General features: G+C 45.5%; 1 protein-coding gene across 2 annotated transcripts; it reads left to right on the top strand.

The window, feature by feature from the left end:
• Positions 1-710: 710 nt before the first annotated feature.
• Positions 711-15,630, top strand: CCNQ (cyclin Q). 2 transcript variants are annotated; one of them, XM_066580665.1, is made up of 6 exons: positions 711-791; positions 2,352-2,449; positions 5,151-5,334; positions 7,867-7,999; positions 10,325-10,552; positions 14,960-15,630. In XM_066580665.1, the coding sequence occupies exons 2-6, from the start codon at positions 2,362-2,364 to the stop codon at positions 15,047-15,049; spliced, it is 723 nt and encodes a 240-aa protein (XP_066436762.1). In that variant the 5' UTR covers positions 711-791; positions 2,352-2,361; the 3' UTR covers positions 15,050-15,630. The 2 variants fall into 2 exon arrangements, with proteins under 2 accessions (XP_066436762.1, XP_066436763.1); XM_066580666.1 differs by having other exon boundaries at positions 750-808.
• The last annotated feature ends 5,234 nt before the right edge of the window (positions 15,631-20,864 follow it).

A 20,864-nucleotide genomic window follows, 5' to 3' on the forward strand; every position in this document is an offset into this window, starting at 1 on the left:
TATCACCGGGGCGAGTACTATCCACACCCATGAGTTCTAGATCACGTCCCAACTCCGTCCACCGCAATGCGGCACTAGATGTGCCCGGCGGCGGCTCCAGCAGCGCAAAACTCGCCTCACGGCGCTTGGCTGCCGTAACTTTGAGACGATAAGCCCGTTAGCGCTAGCGATTTTAGACTTTTCTTAATTCTCCCGAGCCGCTCCTTCCTCTCGAATGCGTTTTCGGTCATTTTGAAGGCATTTATTAGCCATACGCTGCGACATTTTACGAAAGACGTTTTTTTTGTACTTCTTGTTCAAATGTTCACTTTTTGTTTTTTTGGCGCCGTATATATGTAGAACTCATGGGGACGAATCAAACATCCCCTCACGCGACGCGATCGCACGCAGGACTGCGGAGCTACACTAATTTATAGCGACAATTTAGGTACTTCAAGATGGCGGCACTATTGCATCAACCGATGACGTCATACAGCGGCCAGACGCTCAGCGCAACGAGGCGAGTGCGTCGATAGCCTAAAAGGCGCGCATACGGACGAAGTTAAAGTTGCGCCGGATATTTTTAAGCGTAACGGCGCATGGACATCGGATTTCTTGGGATTGTCTGGTTGCGGTCGAGTCAGAACGTGATGGTGCTGCAGGCTCTGCTGTATGTACACAACAGGCTCCTCCATCACATCCCCTCCCAGCCAGGTCATGTGACTGATCACATGACCATGACATCACCAAAGGTCCTTTCGCTCAGTTCTCTGGCCTCCATCTGCAGAGGCCTCAGCTGCTGGCAAAACCAGGTAGACGGACTAGCTAGGTGGGCAGTGCATGCTGAGACTTGTAGTTCCACACCCGTTCTGTCTCTCCAGGGTGATCTATAAAAATAGGCGTATTCGCCGTTGCACTCCTGTGTGACCGCAGCGAGCAAAACGCGTGACGTTAGACGGGTAAAGTACGCTCCAGGAGATGGGTGACAAACGCGCCATCACGCATCATGTGACCGCGCGCTGAGCGACATATGGCGCTTGCGGTGCTACTGCGGCCTGTAATTTAACCGAATTTAGCGATCGAGTCCCGAATTCAACCTCAACTCAGACCCGTAATGGGTTAATGAGTAGCGGTGACCGCGGCGACGATGGTCTGATCACCGCTGAATTATTGTATACGGGGGGAAAAAACGTATATGCGTTTTCAAGTACTTTGGGGAAATGTTTCCGCGACGACGCATTCAGGTACGTTCGGTAAAGACTCCTGGGCTCCTTCGCACGCGCAAAAGAGCGGCGCTGAGACTTGCACGCAAATGTGTGTATGCCCATGTGAGGGAGCGCTAAATCAAATGTGAACTGTATCTTTTTCGCCATATTTACGATCTTCCTTCACCCAGCACACGGGCGATCCGGATTCCACACACGGGAGCCCGCAGCGACCCTGCAGACCTTCTTCTTCTGTATTGCGAATGATGGCGGACTATCGCCGTTTTTTAAAATCTTTGTTTTTCCTATTGCGGACGGGCCGCGGGTCGGACGGCTTCTATTGACCTCAGCGGAAGCCGTCCGTGCGAAATCCGCCCCAAAATGGAACATGCTGCAATTATATTTCCGCTCGCTTACGGCTCCTTCACACTGGCGACCGCGATATGGCTGTGAGAAAATCACAACTTTTTTTTACCGCAAGTTTTGAGCGTCAGACCTGCTTTTTCTCGCAAAAACATCGCTGCCGGTTGCAAGTTTTTTTTTTTGTTTTTTTTAGTGCGAAAGTCAATAGGACTTTCTGGCGGAAATCTCGCGGTTTGGCCACAGTGAAAAAACGTAAGATTTCCGCCAGGAAAGCTCTGCTTCAAAACCCATGGCACATAGCCGCGGGTTTTGAAGCGGCTTGGCTGCACGCTTTTCCATTGCAGTCGGCGCTTGCATAGGGAAGAGCGCGGCCGCAGCCGGAAAAAAAAAAAGAATGAGCATGCTTTGACACGCGAATCTGCGCCGCAACGACGGCGTTGCTGCGACGGCTTCGCCATCCAGTGTGGACAAGATTTCTGAGAAATGTCGTCCACATGGCTGGCTAACCCAGGATTAGCGGCCGCAGGCGGACTTGCCGCAGCGAAATTCCGGACGGAATTTCCGCGGCACATCCGTCCTGTGTGGACCCAGCCTTAGTGTATCCCAATGACTGCTGACAGATCTCATGGACTTCCGGTTCGCTGGGGTCCAGAATCTTTGACACTTGGACTGCAGTATTGATGCCATCAAAAATGGCAGAGGCCCAACCGGGTGGGAGGATAATGGAAGGAGCGCTGCAGCGTAAAGGAGGAGGCAGGGGGGGGGGCATTTACTTTACTGACCCTTTTCTTTTTCCTGTTCCAGCCGTGGAGAGATGGACGAATCCTCCAGTTCAGCGACGACGGAGAAAGACAAAGCAGCGAGGACGCACTTCAAGATCATCCGATTTATTATGGAGGCCGGTAAGTGGGGGACGTCACGGGAAGCGATCTGTAGATCATATGTTGTGAAACCACTTTGAGACTACCTCCTGAGCGTGACTTCACATGAGACCTCCATCATCTGAAGAGTCACTCGAAATAGTTGTGGAAGCGTACAAACAACTGCTGTTTGTGCGCTTTTGTGCAGAGCGATGATTGTTCACTTGTTGCTCGACTTCGCGATCGCTAAACAAACTGTGGGGAGCATTTACACAGGCTGAAATATAGTTTGTTGACTAGTCAGGAGGTGTGAGGTTCTTTGGCGGGTGTATTTGTGAAATTTTGACCCCTCCCAACACCCGCTCGTTGTTGGCCAAGTCCACATAATGTGCAAGTGATCTGCGAGGGAATACTCGCTACTGCGAGAGGCCGCAGCACCACTGTTCAGCTGAGGATCATTTGCAGGTATTTTTGTTTTCGGGAACCAATGAGCATTAAAGTGGAGGGCAAAATGTTTTAAAAAGAACCCTAGAATAAAAGAGTTGGACCTCCAGGGTCATCGGGTCCAACCTCCTGCTCAGTGCAGGATTTACTAAGTCATCCCAGACAGATATTTGTCCAGTCTTTGTTTGAAGACTTCCATTGAAGGAGAACTCACCACCTCCCGTGGTAACCTGTTCCACTCATTGATCACCCTCACTGTCTAATATCTAATCTGTGTCTCCCTCCTTTCAGTTTCATCCCATTGATTCTAGTCTTTCCTTGTACAAATGAGAATAGGGCTGATCCCTCTGCACTGTGACAGCCCTTCAGATATTTGTAGACCGCTATTAAGTCTCCTCTCAGCCTTCTCTTCTGCAAGCTAAACATTCCCAGATCCTTTAACCGTTCCTCATAGGACATGATTTGCAGACCGCTCACCAACTTGGTAGAATTCTAGAATCCTAGAATGGTGGAGTTGGAAGGGACCTCCAGGGTCATCCGGTCCAACCCCCTGCTCAGTGCAGGATTTACTAAATCATCCCAGACAGATACCACCTCCCATTGTAACCAAGCTGGGTACTCATTTTCCGACCTCAGAAGGATGAAAGGCTGAGTCAACTACGCCGGCTATTTGAACCATGCGGGGGGGTTGAACTTGCAACCTTCAGGTCGTGAGTGAGAGTTTAGAACTGCATCTCCGCCACACAAGGCTCCTGGTAGCTCTTCTCTGAACTGGACACAGTATTCCAGATGAGGTCTGACTAAGGAAGAGTAGAGGGAGATAATTACCTCACGTGATCTAGACTCTATGCTTTTCTTGAGATTGCCCTTCTCCAGTCTTCTGGGACTTCATCTGTTCTCCAGGAATTTTTAAGGATTACAGCAAATGGTTCAGCAATTACCTCTGCTGCTTCCTTTAGTACCCTGGGATGTAATTCATCTGGAAAAAGGATACATTCTTACAAAGTGGAACTCCTGTCTTTTTTATGGGTGTATAATACTTCCAAATTGTGGTATCTAAACGGTTACCCCAAAGTTGACCCTCACCTCTAATTTCTTTTTCAACAGCATTGATTACTTGTGACATCCGAGAATTGTTTGCCTTTTTTGCTGCTGCATCACACTGTTGACTCACGTTCAGTCTGTGATCTATTAGTATACCCAAGTCTTTTTCACATGTTCTGCTGCTTAACGCAATTCCCCCCCTCCATTCTGTTTGTACTTTTTTATATTTGTCTTGGCCACATGTACGACATTGTACAATTCTTTTATGTCGCCGCCCACTGTTTAAGCTTGTCTAGATCTTTTTGAATTCTCTCTCTATCTTCTACTTGGATGTGCAGCCATTTATGACCACTCTTTGAGTACGGTCACTCAGCCAGTTGTGAATCCACCTAACAGTTGCCTTGTCAATCCCATATTTGGTCATTTTTTCAATAAGTATAGTATGAGATACTTTGTCAAATGCTTTACTAAAGTCAAGATATACGATATCTACAGCATTTCCCTGATCAACCCAGTCGGTGATTCTGTTATAGAAGGAAATTAGATTCATCTGCCGTGACTTGTTTGTTACAAACCCATGCTGGCTCTGGTTAATTACTCAATTCTTATCCCAGTACTTGCATACATGCTGTTTAATAATTTGTTCAATGATCTTTCCCACTATAGAGGTCAGGCTCACAGGCCTGTAGTTTCCTGTGTCTACCTTATTCCCCTTTTTGAAGATGGGGACAACATTTGTCCTTCTCCAGTCTTCTGGGACTTCTTCTGTTCTCCATTAATTTCTAAGGATTACGGCGAGTGGTTCCGCAATTACATCTGCTGCTTTCTTCAGTGCCCTGAGATGTAATTCATCTGGCAAGAGGCAATTGGCTTTCAGTAGAAAGCAGATGCCAAACAAGTACACACATCCCTGCAAAGTTGTTGGGTAGTCGTTGAAATTATTACCTGTTTACCCCAGATGATAATTAATCAACCAGCGACTATTTTTAGGGCTCCTTCACACTGGCGATCTTCTGTGGGCAATTCATGGTGTGACAATTTCTGCTCATAGAATAATAGAGTTGGAAGGGACCCCCAGGGTCATTGGGTCCAACCCCCTGCTCAATCTAGATCACTAAATCACTCTATACAGAGGCTGTATAAAGGGCGGGCACTGATTTGCAGGAATTCAGCGCTATCATGACCTCTCGCTACGAGGAGGTTATGACGAGATCTATCAGCATTGCTCTTAACACTATAATGTCATCTTTTGCAGGAGTGAAACTCGGGATGCAGTCGATCCCCATAGCTACGGCTTGCACAGTGTACCACAAGTTCTTCCATGAGACCACGTTGGATGCCTATGACCCGCACCTAGTGGCCATGTCTGCCATTTATCTGGCTGGGAAGGTAGAGGAGCAACATCTCAGAACAAGGGACATCATCAATGTGTGCCACAGGTCTGTAATATTATAATATTGTGCGGCCGGTCATCTAATTGGAAGAGATCCAGGAATCGGATACTAAGGCCGCGTTCAAATAGGCGTATTATGGGTGCATTTTTGCACTCTTTTTACGGATGAGTTTCCTGGCCTTGCCGCAAGTCTACTGACTCAAACTCACAGACTCATAGGAATCAATGATGCTGTGCGTTCGGATCAGTAGACCCACTTCCGGGCAGGGACACTCAACTGTAATACACTGCGGTGAATGCAACTTAACATTTTGGGCTCATTCACATGGGGGTGATATTTACGTCTGTGTGACCGACTGAACACGGACAACACACTGACTCATTACAATCAATGGGGCTACACAGATATGCGTGTTTTACACGGACAATAAAAGAAACCCCAGCATGTACTATTCTGTTCCGACTTTTTGCCCAGAAGTCACTCATTTAAGTCAATGGGTGTGCAAAAAAACAGTAGACGTGGTCTAACAAAAGGATACGTTCTTAGGAAGCGGAACCCCTGTCTTATCTGTGGCCGTATAATACCCTGTTTCCCTGAAAATAAGGCATAGCATAATTTCCCAGAATTTTTGAGGATGCAAAATGATTTTTCAGGCTTTTTGAGGATGCTTGAAATATAAGCCCTATCCAAAATTAAGCCCTGCTAACAGTTAATTAAAAAAGTCAATTTAAATAGTGTCCAGGCAGCAATACATGTAAAAAGGTTAAACCTTTTTGAACAAAAATTAATATAAGACACTGTCCTATTTTCGGGGGAAACACGGTACTTCTAAACTGTGTTATCTAAGCTGTTACCCCAAAGCTATTGATTGCTTTTGATTCCTGTACGATTGCGGCACAGCTATAATCAGTGATTGCAACTTTGTTACACTATACGAGGAAACCAGTAAAGGGGAAATTTACGGCAAATTCTGGCATGAAAAAGTTGCGAAATTTTGTGTCTTTTTTGACTGCTCTGCCAGTCTACACAACCTCTCCTGGAAGGGGGCGTATTTTATAGGAAGGGGCGTGGCCGCCCTGGACCAACACATTTATATATAATTTAGCCAAAAACTGGTGTAAAATATATCAGAAATATACGCCAGATCATACCTGGCATACATTTCTGTGTAGGCGCATTCAATAGCTGAGATATGCCTAATATGTGAAGAATTTGTGCGCCTCTACATATATAAGGCGAATTGTGTGCTGGGGGGCATGACATTAAGACTTCTGCTTCATCTTTACTCCATACTTTCTCCCCTTCCACCTCTCTAGCACCGAGTTTCCTGCTGTGGAAGGTGGCTAGGGTGCCTGAGTAGGGCTGGCAGAGCTGTGCCACCACCTGTGGGTTGCTGAACAGAGTGGTGTGCAGGTGCGCCAAAGCTCCGTATTCAAGATAGCACGTGCTCCCTGTGCTGGCGCTGCTCCCTCTGCCAAGCGTTGTCTGTGTTCTTCTGTGTCCGGACCTCATAGTGGTTACACGGTGGTCCAGATTCGGCCCGTGGGCCTTGAGTTTGACACGTGACTTAGAGGACGAGAGGTGATCACATATGTGTGTGACTGCAATGAAATAAGAGTTATGGGAAGAGCTGATCAAGTGGGCCTTTTTGGCTTGAGGATGAAGGGGGGTGAAGAGCTGGATGAATATACCATAAAGCCTGCACGCCCTTATGGAGAAGCCGTTCCTTGAGCTGCTCTATGGAGAGAAGAGATACATATAACTCATTGGTTCTCGGCTTTGAATATTGTCTGATTTTCAGTAGTGGAAATCTCTGAGCGGTATCAAAGGGCTACTCTGGAGGGCTTTCATTCCGGAAATCAGTGGTGATTGGAGATCAATAGGTCATAGATCTATGTGAGAAGATCCTATTAGATTATTTTGACTGCTTTCCCCTTTAAGACTCGGTTCACACTCCATACTGACATAATTGGATGTGAGTATGATCAAAGGGGGTTCGTGATGAAGACTTAAGCCTGGTTAAGACACAACGATTATGGCTCAAAAGATGTCTTTTGACTGACTTTTGAGCGATAATCATTGAGTGCCTTTAAGCGCAAGGTGATTGCTCAAACATTGAGCGATCACCTTGCGCTCCAAGCAGGGGATGGAGAAGACAAGCGGCCCTGCTTGTCTTCTGAATCTAGCTGCCCTCTACTCAGAGCGCCCGGCTGTTATACAGCTGAGCGCTCCAAGTAGGGTATGCAGAACACAACTGGACCGCTCTGTTCTTCATACCCCTCCTGTGTTCAGGGAGCGGGATACAGCTGAAACAATAGTATCAGCTGTATCCCGCTGTGAATCCCTGATAAGGCTGATTGTTGTCTTTCAGCATGCTGAAAGATCAGCGGCAGCTTAACGAAAACTGCAGGATGTCAGTGCAGTTAGACACAACGATTATCGCTCAAAAGACAGCTTTGAGCGATTTTTGAGTGAAAATCGTTGTGTTTAAATCAGCCTTTACAGACGTGAAGCCTCGGTAAGACATGAAGAGCATTCTGTCTGATGAGATTTGTTTGGCTCCTTTTCCTTCGACAGATATCTGAATCCAGGGAGTGACCCCCTTGAAGTCGATGCCAAGTTCTGGGAGCTGCGGGATAGCATTGTACAGTGTGAATTATTGATGCTCCGCCTCTTACATTTTCGCGTCTCCTTCATTCATCCACACAAGGTAAGTGATTCCGAACCATCTCCTTGTCCTTCTAACCTCAAAGAACATGTTGGCCTCAGAGCTCCAATAGTAAAACCGCCCTAGGCCCATGAATGGCCCTCTGTGCTGAAGGTGCCCTTACGCCTTCAATGGTGGCGAAATTCTCCTTCAGCCAACAACTAGTTTTCCAGACTCGCCCATATACATGAATTCTCAGTGTGATTGAGCTTGATGTGTTTTACATGGGGGCAGTGGAGACGGCCGCAGCTCTGGGGGGACAAAAGGAACAGGACTTGAAATTCAATGTGCCCAATTCTTTCCTCCATCATCTCTTGGGGGGTAAAGTCAGGAGGCCAACATACAACTGTTGTCTAATGTGTATGGGGAGCCTTTTAGTCTGCACTGTATTTCGCTTGTTAGACAGCTGTTTGTGCTCCAGAGCTGTTCTTCCCATCATCGACAGGAAGTTACAACCATATTCCATCATCTCCGTGACTCGTACACTAGGAGAAGCCGCTGAGGTACGGATATCTAACAAGACTGCATACTCTAAGGGCCAATTCACACGGGCGTATTTTCTATATATGTGCCGTCCATATTTTTTACTGACTTAATGCAGACAGCACCCGGACCCATTAAAGTAAATTGGTGTACTGCAGACTTTTTTTATGCAGACCCATGCTGCACATCAAAGAAAATCGCAGCATGTCCTTTTTTTTTCCTTCCGTATTCACAGACCAAAATTCCCCATGAGAGTCTATGGGGAGTGTCAAAAAAAAAAAAGCAATCACAAGAACAAGGGTCCCGAGTAAAAGGAGCTGCTATCTGCACTCATGACCATCACGCTATTCATTTGGGGACCTTCGGGACTCCTGTTTTTGGAATCAGTGGGGATCCCACATTCGGACCCATATTGGTTAGATACTTATCTCCTATCCTGTGGATAAGTACTTGTCATGGGACAACCCCTTTAAGGGTATCCATTGGTTTCAGTGGAGGATGAAAATTAATCTGGACTTGCCATTAGAGGGGTATACAGGGTCAAACAGATCTCAGTAGCAGTGTCCTGTATTGAAAAACAATAGTGTACTTGAACAGGAAGACATGGATGCTCTACATGATGGTACGGCGCACAGACCCCTGGGGGCCCCGGAAGATGGATTAAAATTTTGTTTTGTGGCTCCTGTAAGAGAGAGAGTAAAACTGACTTGTAAAGTTAAAGAGTCGCACGTGAGAAGCAGAAAACCGCTCTCCATATCTCTCTAAGGCCCAATGTCCACGGGTGGAATTTGTGCTGACAATCTGCAGTTCAAGACACCCATAGAGAAACATGGGCGTCTGCACTGGAATTAAAGCATGCGGATTTGTTTTGTAGACAGGCCACAGATTCCGTGGGGAAGCAGGAGTTAAAAAAAAAGATTGTACTGCACATGTGCGCCAGCGTGCATCCGCAGAGCAGGAAAGAGAAGACCCGGTTAGGACGCAGAAGACCCGGACAGGTAATGCAGGTTCCTTGGCCGTGTGCAGGGTCGAATTCCGCTGAGAGCTCCTGCATGCGAAATCCGACTCGCCCATGGACATGAGGGCTAAGTCCCATGGGGCCACTGCTATGACAAAAGTAAGGAAATGTAAGTTCTGCTAGTACAGCCCATGTGAAAGCTTACTTGAAGGAGACCTAGTGCACTTCGGTACCTAAATCTCCTGCAGACAACAACGATGACTTGGGGATCTCCCGTGTGGCGCAGAGTGCTAAGGCAGCAGAAATGCAACCGTGAGCTCTTACTCACGACCTGAAGGTTGCGAGTTCAATCCCTCAGGTAGCATGGTTCAGGTAGCTGGCTCAAGGTTGACTCCTTCCATCCTTCCGAGGTCAGTAAAATGAGAACCCAGCTTGGTGGGGGGGGCAGTAATACATTTTTCGCACTGCTGAAAAAGTTGGCGCTATACAAATAACAAGATTTATTTATTTTAGTCATCTGCCCCTATCGTAACAGAAGGAGGACCCTTTGAATACATTCCTTACGTCAGTCCCAGCAGCGGTCCCACCAGGACTTTGAGAGACTGAAAGCGGATTTCTGCTTCTCACACGCTACTCTTCAACTTTGCAATTGGGTTTTACGCTATCTCCCAAAGGGGCCACAACACAAAATTGAAATCCCTGTTCTGGGGCCCCCAGGAGACACCATACCATCGTGTAGCGCATCCATGTCTTCCTATTCAAGTACGCTATTGTTATTTTACTATAGGACACCAGTAGTGAGATATAGCGCCGGATGCGACTTATCGACTGTACCCAATATACCTGACTGTAGAAGCTTACTATATTCTGTGTGGTTTTCTTTGTAGTACTTGCTGCATTACCTTGTATCCTTGAAGAACTGGATGAACCGGCACAGCTGGGAACGCACACCTATTGCCACGGCCTCCTGGGCTCTTCTCAGGGACAGCTACCATGGGGACGTCTGCCTCCGCTACGAGGCGCAGCATATAGCTGTGGCCGTGTTATACTTTGCATTGCAGTGCTATGGAGTGGATGTTCCAGGCGATGAGAATGCAGAAACTCCGTGGTGGAAGGTGAGGAAACAATAGGTGCCACTTATAAGGATAGATAAAATGGCATCAACCAAAAGGCTGGGAAAAGGGCGCAACCCTTAAATGGACAGGCACATACATGGGTCACAGTATTGCTGGGGACACGCGCTCATGAATAGCGAGACAGTAGCTAGGCACCATTTAGCGGTCGCTCCTAACTTCCAGGTTTTTGGTTTATATCCTTCCGTTCTTCATGCGTCTACTCACAGGTTGTACTGGGTTGGCTGCACCCGGCACCGCTACAGCTGTCACAGGGCTGCCACCCAGCCTTCCCAGGTTCACTAATGCCTGACTTGTCCAATTATGCAGTTGCAAACCCCCAACTCTAGAAAGGCTGTCGCCTGCATAATCTGCAATGACAATTCTATTGGAAACCATCGGATTCCATAAGAAAAACGGGACAAATCCAGTATAATCTTGAAGCCTGTGTTTTTAAAGGGGTTGATCCAAGATGCACAACCTCTGCGGGGCCTGGGGCGAACAGTAGGTCGTCCCTGGTCTCGCTCTTGGCAGCTTTAGCAATCGGCTGATTTTGCAAGGCGAAGCCAACAACAAGTGCCGCCGGAAAAATGTGGTATTACAGGACGGCCATTTATATGAATGGCCATCCTGTAATAACATCCCAAGGTCCAACGGAACGGGAGGCGCTGTTATGGAGTGCCTCTCCTTCTTGGGTCATAGAGGGGGGGTCTGGAGCGGGAGACTATGCTGTATGAAATTCATATGCCTTAATAGGAGTCAAGAACACAACGCCTTTAACTGAAAAATCATTGGCTACCACAAGAATGATTAAAAGGGTATTCCCCGGTTGATGGCTGGTGTTTTCTGACCACGTCACCGGGTGTTGCGGGAACAGCTGAGCCGTTTCCATAACTCCCAATGAAGTGAATAGTTGTTGCTCCCGTGTTCCCGTTACAGTGTAGTGCGCTGAGCTACACTATTTCCCTAAGTCCCCCTCCCATTCACTTCAATGGGACTTAAGAAAACGGCGTAAGGCTGCCCCAAGGTGGTTAGCAAACATAGGCTATGAAACCTGAGATCGGTATTGTGGCCCCTGTAATATATAACTAACTTTACCCCAGAAACAGCACCGTTCTTGTCATTTGTCCATTGACTGTCTAGTATTACAAAAAACTATTTCTCCATGCATTGAAACGGAGCTGCAATACCAGACACAACCTGTGGACAAGAGTGGTGCTGTTGCTGGATGGGGGAACGAAAAAACAAAACTTTTTTTGTAACACACAACCCCTTTAAGTGATTCCTGGGAAAGTCTAGGGAAGTTTGTGAAGTCTGAGCTGCCATAGACCAGCGCAGCCCGGCCTGTCGCAGTTTTCAGACAGGGTGGACTGACGACGGCTGTCTCCTCGGTTAGACGATGAGGTTATACTGCCCCAGAGCGTACACAGATTTCACTTCATATTACCCTAGTAAATACTGACTCTTGGTTTTCTGGCTATTTAGTTACCTTGTCATTTTAAAACCCATTCTAAAGATGTGACAAACGGCGGCGATCTGCGGGGAAGGCCGGAACTCGCTGCTGTGCGAGAGGAAGACGTCTCTTGTCTCCTGATATGTAGTATATAAGGAATATTGTCTGGGACAGGTAGCTATGGACTCATCAGCTTGGGACAGCTGGGTGACTAGGGATGGCACTAGAGCTTCTATACAATGAGCACCCAGCTCTCCTAGGCTCCTGAATGCCACATCTGGCTAGTTATTTAGTTGTACAATGCCCACTTGTAGAAATAAGCAGATTCGCCATTGAAGAAGCTAGGAAAGAAGAGTGCTCATCCCTGTATGTAATGACATCCACATTCTTAAGCCCTGTAACGGGTTCTCCAGGGTTAGAAAAACATGGCTGCTATCTTCCAAACACAGTGCCACCCTTGTCCATAGGGTTGTGTGTGGTATTGCATGGGATGGGATCTAAGCTGTAATACCAGACACAACCCACGGACTAGGGTGGTGCTGTGCTTGGTAGAAAGCAGCCATGTTTTTCTAACCGTAGACAGCCCCTTTAATGATTTAGAGTCCTAAATGACCAGACACTTTTTAATAATAATTTGCACATGTAGGCAACCAAAATAGGTTTTGCTGTGAAACTGGGTGCATTCATACTGTAGAAGCCCCAGTTACAGGGTAAAGCATGCCCCTGTCATGGCATCAGTCACTGCCCATGCTTATCTAGGTTTGAAGACTCAACAGCTCTGCCATACTGGTGGGCACACAGCGATTACCACCATTGCCAATGCCACTGTTTACTACATAGCATGCACTGTAGGCTGCATTCTACTCCCTGGTAACCTTGGTGGTCTCTGACAGCTGGACGCCTGACCTTCTCGATTGCAGGACTTGTAACCCCGTAATGTACATGCGCAACGGCTCAGGATTAACCCTTTCCAATCCACTGTCTGACGTATTAAGACATTATGTTTTAAGGCTGTACAGCTCTGATGTTGGAAGACGTCCGTCGGGGTTCTCTTACTGTATATTGCCAGCCTCTCTGCTGTTGGAGCCTATCCAACGTGTCACCTCATGCAGTACTGGCTTTAGCCAGCAGATAGCGCCATTGTATAATGGCAGAAAAAGAGTAAGCCCCCTAGGAAAACCAGGATACAAATTGGATTGCAAAGGGTTAAAGACCGAGATCAAGCATGTATAGTGACACCCCATTCCCATACCCTTGGGGGGGGGGGGAGGTTTAGTGTAGGGTTTCCACTATTGCCTTCTCTTCTAAGGGGTTATGAAGGCATATTCTCTTACCTGACCAGATATTGGGTGTGGAGAGACTCTACTGCACCCTGGTAACTGCTCAATGCCCAATGATTATCATGCGCAGTTCCTATTTCAATCAATGGGACCCATGCACGATACTTGCCGGGTATTGGGTGGTTGCATTGGCCTCTATCTGTGCCTGACGTTGGATTGGACAGGAGAGTATGTCTGCACAATCTCTTTAATGGCAGACACATGGGTAAAGCACTCCATTCCACTTTTGGCTGACAGCTTTGTAATGTGTACTGGTCTTAAAGGGGTTTCCCAGAAAAAAACAATTAGTGATCCATCCTCCGCATAGGTCATCCATAGCAGATCAGCGGGGGTCTACCTCTTGGTGACCCCAGCTGATCAGTTGATTATAACGAGCTGAGGATGGCCGGAACTGTGAAAACCCGTTCTGTAGTGCAGTTGCCAACTTTGGTAGAGCAGCCAAAATACTAAACCGGGTCACTGCACTATGAACTGCATTTAGAAAGCTCTGGCCATCCATAGATCCTTTTGATCTACCGATCCCTGGGGGTCCTGAACAGCGAACCCTGCTAATCTGCTGTAGGTGACCTATCCTGCAGACAAGTCTTCAATAGCTTTCTTTAACCTCTTGAAGACCAAAACTGTTTGTGCCCTAAAGACCAGACCAAATTTTGGAAATCCAGCGTGTGTCACTTTAACAGGGAATAGCTCTGCAAAGTTTTCACACATCCAAGTAATCCTGAATATATTTTGTTGCCACATGGTAAAAATCGAGTGATACAGTTTGCATAGATTTAATTAAAATGCTCAAAATTGAGGGAAATTATTTTTTTGCAATTTTTTTTCCCGTTTTTTTTCAACGTGTCAAATATGTCATACGTATTGCACTATTTATTTTTTTTAATCTGATATATTTCTACTCGGCTGCTTTAATTTGGAAGCACATTTTAAAAAATTTGCACATTTCTCAGACCTTTAGGAGACTTATTAATTTTAACCTTTTTTAAATTCTTACATATCATTGTTTTTAATTTTCATTTCTATTTAATTTTTAATTTGCATACATTGTATTGATGATTACATTTTTCGATTTAATTAATGTAAGGGTCCGCAGCAAATTTGCTACGTGTGCACGCGCCCTTCTGAATTTTACCTTATTTCTGTATACATTATTAACGAGGACCCTACACTATACAATTACCTAAATAGTGTAGGTGATTTAATAGAAGGGATTAATTTTGGGTTAGTGTGTGGTGTTTTACAGAGTCCCTCTCTCTTTCACACTGATAGGTGAGCACCGGATTGGCATGTTGTGACAGCACAGACATGCCAGGAAAGTTGGTTGCTTTCCTGGTCAGTGCTGTCATTGGCTGTCACTGATGACGTCATCAGAACTTGTAATTAATCTGGTCATGATGACGGCACCCCCATCAGAGTCTGTTAGGGTGTTAGATCCACTGTGGGGGGTCACGATTGCCCACTGACAGCAGAACTTAAATTTACATTGCTGCTGCACAGAGCCAAGGCAGCAGCAATGCAAATTTTATATTGGGCAGTCACAAAGTGGTTACTGTTGCAGTCCTAATATGCTTAACCTTAAAATATATAATATGTCATTGCTTGTGTCCAATCTCATAGGTGTTTAGTGAAGACATCACCAGGGAGACCATAGACAGTATAACATCTGAGCTGATCCAACTATATACTATGGACACAGAGATACCTTGACCTCTGGGGTGAATTTTCATGCTGTTGACCTAATAAGACTGTCTGAAGACAACAAGCTCCATTCCTTCAAGGGATCTTGCTTACTACAACTTTAGGCCGCTGATGATGGGTTTAGTGCCCAAACATCTTTTTTGATGCATCTAATTTCCAACATGGCTGCTGTGTACTCATGGAGGGATCGGTGAGGAGGAACAAACTATTCTCCGAGTAGAAGCTTGCAATGAGTTAATATGGCAGACGTTGGAGCCCTGTGTCTTTACAAGAGGGTGAAGAATTCCTTCTTGGGTTCTCTAAGCCTGAAAAATGTGTTGAAGACATCTAGGTTTAGCATTTTGGAGGGGCTCATACGGCACATCAGTGACTAAAGATGTTTGCGCCGTGAGACATTGTATAGAATACATTCCACATGTTATTTTCCGCTGCCTTATACCCAACCACGTGACAATATTACTATTTTATAGAGATGAAGCATGAAGGGCGAGGCAAATTCTAATTTTTCTCAGAGATTTGTAACATCTACACTTGTCTTGTTCAGTTTTTCTTGTCTTCATCCTTAATTAAAGGATTCTTCTTGTCTTATAGTCATGGGTGCTGCTGTGTGGGAAAAACTTTGCAGGGGATGCAGCATTAAAGCGTACCTGAGTTTTCAACAAGTTTTCTAAAATACACCAGGTTCTCCTTTCTCCCTTATTTGCTGCTGTTTGAACCCTGTTCTATGTCTGTAAATTCTGATTTTCAGGTGGTCTTCCTCATTTTTCTGCTGTTTACAATCCACTTTCAGGGAAAGGGGGTGTAGCAATATTACCATTCCGCCAGTAGTTCACTATCCTGTACTTCCTTGCCCTGACTTCCCTTGCTGCATTGCACTGTCTCTGGTCCTATCCGCACGGAGGCAGTCTGAATGTCTATGGCCTATATGCTTTCCCAGGATTATTTAAGCATTCAGAGAAATGCGAACCAAATAAACCCAGTATAATGTGTACACACACGCAGATGCTATAACAGCAGAAGAGGTAGAGGTTATGGAGATTGTTATCACAGTGTCTGCAGATCTGTCAGCCTGCAGCCTCTGAGTGCACTGGATTGCACTCCTTCCCCTGTTGCCAAGGAAGTGTCCGTGTCCTTTTTACTACCAAAGCTCTGTACCGAATGACAGAGAATGGTTTTGAGAGAAGCTGGAAGGGAGAACTCTAGTGGCAGACACTTCGAAAGTATTTGAAAGTGGTGAAGAAACACAATTTTTAATGCAAGTATATTACAGAAATGATGCGACTAACAAAAGCTAGTAGATGGGCACAAGTAGTCTGTGAAAAGTTAGTGCCCATTTAAGCCAACACTGCGGCTTCTTCATTCGTAAGACCCAAAGGACAGTCCCCTAATGATGGCTCATTCATTCATGTACACACGTCGCGGGTTGGAATATTTTAAATTTACGATGGCCTTTCTTGAGCCACCAAAACTTGAACTTCTACTGTACTGCTGTCTACCTATACTACATATACTGCACTGCTATCTACCTATAATATACTGCTACCAACCTGTCCGGTACTGCTCCTCGTCTGTTCTACATGTGTGGTACTGCTCTCTTCTTGCACTACATATGTTCTGCTCTACCTTCCTGTCCTACCCTCTACCTGTATTACTCCTCTACTTGTATTACCTGCAACCTGTACTACACTTTCCCTGTCCCTTTCTCTACCTCTACTACTTGTCCCCTCTCCCCTTCCTCAATTGTACTATTTTTTTCTCCCTGTCCCCTTTTCTAACTGTACTTCTTTCCACCTCGTCTCCCATGCTGTACCTGTACTACTTGCACCCTCACCTTATCCCCCCGCTTCTGGTTCCATTTTATTGTGTATGGTGTGTACTATACAGGACCCCAAAGAAAACATTTCTGCAGCTCTTTTTTTTGGAGCTCAGTAACCATTGACTTGGTTTCCATAAAGGTATGGTCTTCCCGTCACACATACGGTTATATACGTCCTAACTGCAATACCCCTTACAGTTAGGACATACATAGAAGTCCACGGCATATGCTGTATATAAAGTGGCCTCGGGTGATGAGCCCACTCCACACACAGCGGGTATAAGCTGTCTGCAACAGCTGTGATCAGAGATAACTCAGACCATGGCTGTTAACACTTTAAATGCTGATGTCAATGCTGACCGCGGCATTTAAATGTCTCAAATGGCCCACCATGGTAAGATGCAGGGGATGCGGTTGCACCCGGGCCCAGGAGCCTTGGGGGGCCCATAAGGCCTCTCCTTCATATAGGGAGCCCAGTACTATGAATAAAGCATTATAGTTGGGGGACCCTGTTACAGATTTTGCATTGGGGCCCAGAAGCCTCAAGTTACACCTCTGGTAAGATTGCAGGGTTGATGTCCAGGTGTCTTGGCTGCCTGGGGCCTTCACAAAGGCCCCATGGCTACCATGATTGTTTTCCTATTAAAAATGTTCCTGTGGCATGTCTTTTAATAGCCAGCCTGTAATCCGGGCTAGTATAATGCAATAGTATTACTATAGTAATACTGTAACACAGTATTGCAGTACTATTCTATTGCATTATACTGTATAAGTGATCAAAGAATCACAAGCTCAAGTTTCCCTATGGGGACTAATAAAAATGCAAAAATAACTGAAATGAAGACTTTTTAATTACTACAAAGAAATCTTAAAAGTAAAAAAAAAAACTTTCACATAAAAAAACAAGCATTTTTAAAAACGTAAAAATTGGCATTGCTGCATCGGTAAAAGTCCAATATATTAAAATACAGCATCACATCATTAATCCCACATGGGGAACGCCATACGGAAAAAAACATCCAATGCCAAAACCTCACTTTTCTTGTCACCTGGTCTGCAAGAACGAATTTTAATATAAAAGCTGTAAAAATAAAAAAAAAAGCTGTATGCACCACAAAATGGTACTAATAAATGCTACAGCTCAGTCCTCACACAATCCCATCACTGGAAAAATGAAAAAGTTATGATTTTTTTGAAAGTGGGAAATGTGAGAATTGCAGAATTTGAGCTGGACATGGGAGCAGCAACTACCTTTGTTCAGGAAAGGGTTAATATTGTGACTTGTGGAAGCGGTGCATGAGTACATAATCGCCTTCTGCCAAGTTGTTTCTTAGTTACAATCAAAATTATCCAACCCCCATTGCATGTTATGTGTATTTGCCAAATTAACAAATTTTCAGCCGTCTCCAAAAAAAAAAAACAACAACCTGTCAAACAAGAACAAATTCAATAACTCATCACAACGGATATAACAAGCAGCTTCTCCAAATTCATCACAAAGTCCACTTTTAATGACTACTGCACCCCCTTCATGACAAGTCCTTAGTACTTAGTGGAGCACTTTTTCCTACTTATGACCTGCTGCTAACGTTAAGCCAGCCACCAGTTTCTGCCAGCGTTCCTGAGGAATCTTAGCTCCTCCTTCATGGGCGATGGCTTCCGGGTCGCTAGTACTTTTGGGTGCGGCGGCCAACTTCTTCACATCCTACCAAAATATTTTCTATGGAGTTCAAGTCGGGCAACTGGGAAGGCCACTCCAGAATCTTCCAGGACTCTGTCTTCCAAGCCTTGGTGGACTTCGAATTATGATTGGCCCTGTTGGAAGGTCCGATATTGCCCGAGCTTCAGCTTTTTCCCAGAAGGCATGACGTTTTCTCCTAGGATTTCCTGATACTTGATTGAATCTGTCTTGCCCTCCACATGCTGCAGGTTTCTAGTGCCAGAGGAAGAAAAGCGGCTCCAGAGTATCGCCAAGCCACCGCCATGCCTCAGTGTAGGCAGGGTGTTCTTTTTCAGCATATGCTTCATTCTTCTTCCTCCAGACATACCGCTGATTCATTGGCCTGAAAATTTCCAGTTTTGTTTCATCGTTCCACAAAACAGAATCCCCAAACCTTCTGTTGCTTATTTATATGGCTTTAAGCATATTGCACAGACTTTTCTTGTGCTTTTGGGTCAGTAGAGGCGCATGTCTTGGGCCCAATGTCCACGGGTGGATCGGGTTCCACATGCGGGAGCCCGCAGCAGAATCCGACCCTGCCTGCGGTGGAGGACACTGCTTTCCGCATCTTCTGCGTGCCTGTCCGGGTCTTCTATTTTCTTCACTGTGGGTGTGTGCAGATGTTCCGGCCAGCACGCCTCCGCACATGTGCAGTAAAGTTTTTTTTTTTGTTTTTTTTAAACTCCTGCTTTCCTGCAGAATTTGCGTCCCGTCGGTTGTGGAAAGGCCGCAGATTGGACGGCTTCCATTGACTTCAACGGATGTAATTTTTTTTTTATACAAAGATTCCCGTGTGCTGCTTATGAAGCACCCTATGCTATTACTTTACGCCGGATCCCAATGAAGTCAGGATCCATCTGGGGAGCGGGCACTCTCCAAGCTTCCCCAAGACATTTGGATTGTTGGTTGTGCTGCTGGGGACCACTTTGAACATTACCAGTAGTGTAACCAGTGTTCCTTTAACTTTAACCTTTTCGACTGCTTCTAACTGTATCTCTTGGAATATTCAGCGCCTTTGCTATCTTTTTGTATTCTTTTCCTTGTTTGTGCAAGGCAATGATCTCTTAACTTTTTGGACCATTCTCTTGACACGAGGGCCATTTACATGCCGAGCCATCCTGCACTATTGGTTTACAGTTTGAACTTTCAACCAGTATAAAAATCATTGCTGGATCGCTGACTTATCACTGAGCCAGAAGCCAATGAGAACCCAGCTGTGATCTGCTTATCTGAGCGCTCTGCACAAGCGCTAACAATCTAGCGGTGAGGTCAGCCCTCAAATGGGACATTAGAAATAGTCATCAACCCTTCAATGCTGCAGGGCGTACATTTACATCCTGCAGCGTCGGGGTATGTATGAAGAGATCTCTCTCTCCCCCGCCGCCCCCACGCATTTGCAGGGATGAGTATGCAGTTACTCGAGAAGAGCGATGCTCGTTCGAGTATCTGCCTTAACCGAGCGTGCTCGTTCATCCCTACTCTTCATACAATGCAGGCGCCGGCTGTTTCTTACAGCCGACACCTGACGGCAACAGCTCCTAAAAGTCATGTGGCTCATCCGCGCTGTTAACTCTTTAAATGCCGCTGTCAATTCCCATACGGCCACCCTGCGATAAGGCACCAGGGCTGCCTTGGCAGAATGCCTATCAAGCCATGCCCGTGGGGTGGCTTGATAGACTGCCTGCCCGATTGCAGTATGATGTAATGCTCTGGGGACTAAAAAAAAAAAAAAGTAAAAATAAGAACAGTATAGTTTGGTATCGTAGTAATTGTATTGACTCATAGAATAAAGTTATCATGTTATTTATGTTGTAGTTTGTGCGCCGTAGAAACAGGAGGCACTGAAAGATGGCGGAATTCTGTTTTTTTTTTTCATTCTACTTTTTTTTTTCTAATTTTTTTAAAGTTCTTCAGTACATTAAATAGCACCATTGAAAAATGCAACTCGTCCCGCAAAAAACAAGTCCTCATAAAGAGATGGATAAATAAAGGCGTTATGATTTTTTTTATTATTTTTTTTAAAGGGGGAAGAAAAAACGAAAATGGGGGAAAAAAAGGCCATTTTTTGGTGAAACTGCTTGTTATATTAGTCGTGTTGAGCTATTTATATTGCTATTATTTGATTGTTTTTTTGCAAACAGCTGAAAGTTTAACAATTTGGCAAATAAAGCTAACTTGCAATGTGGGCTGAATAATTTTGATTGCACTTGTATATCTCAGTTCCGTGATCCCATCGCTGAAGGCAGGGATATGAACTACAAATCTGCCTAGTTAAATATGTTCATTGA

This window comes from Eleutherodactylus coqui, chromosome 10 (assembly GCF_035609145.1).
Source record: "Eleutherodactylus coqui strain aEleCoq1 chromosome 10, aEleCoq1.hap1, whole genome shotgun sequence".
In the NCBI taxonomy this organism is placed as follows: Eukaryota; Metazoa; Chordata; class Amphibia; order Anura; family Eleutherodactylidae; genus Eleutherodactylus; species Eleutherodactylus coqui.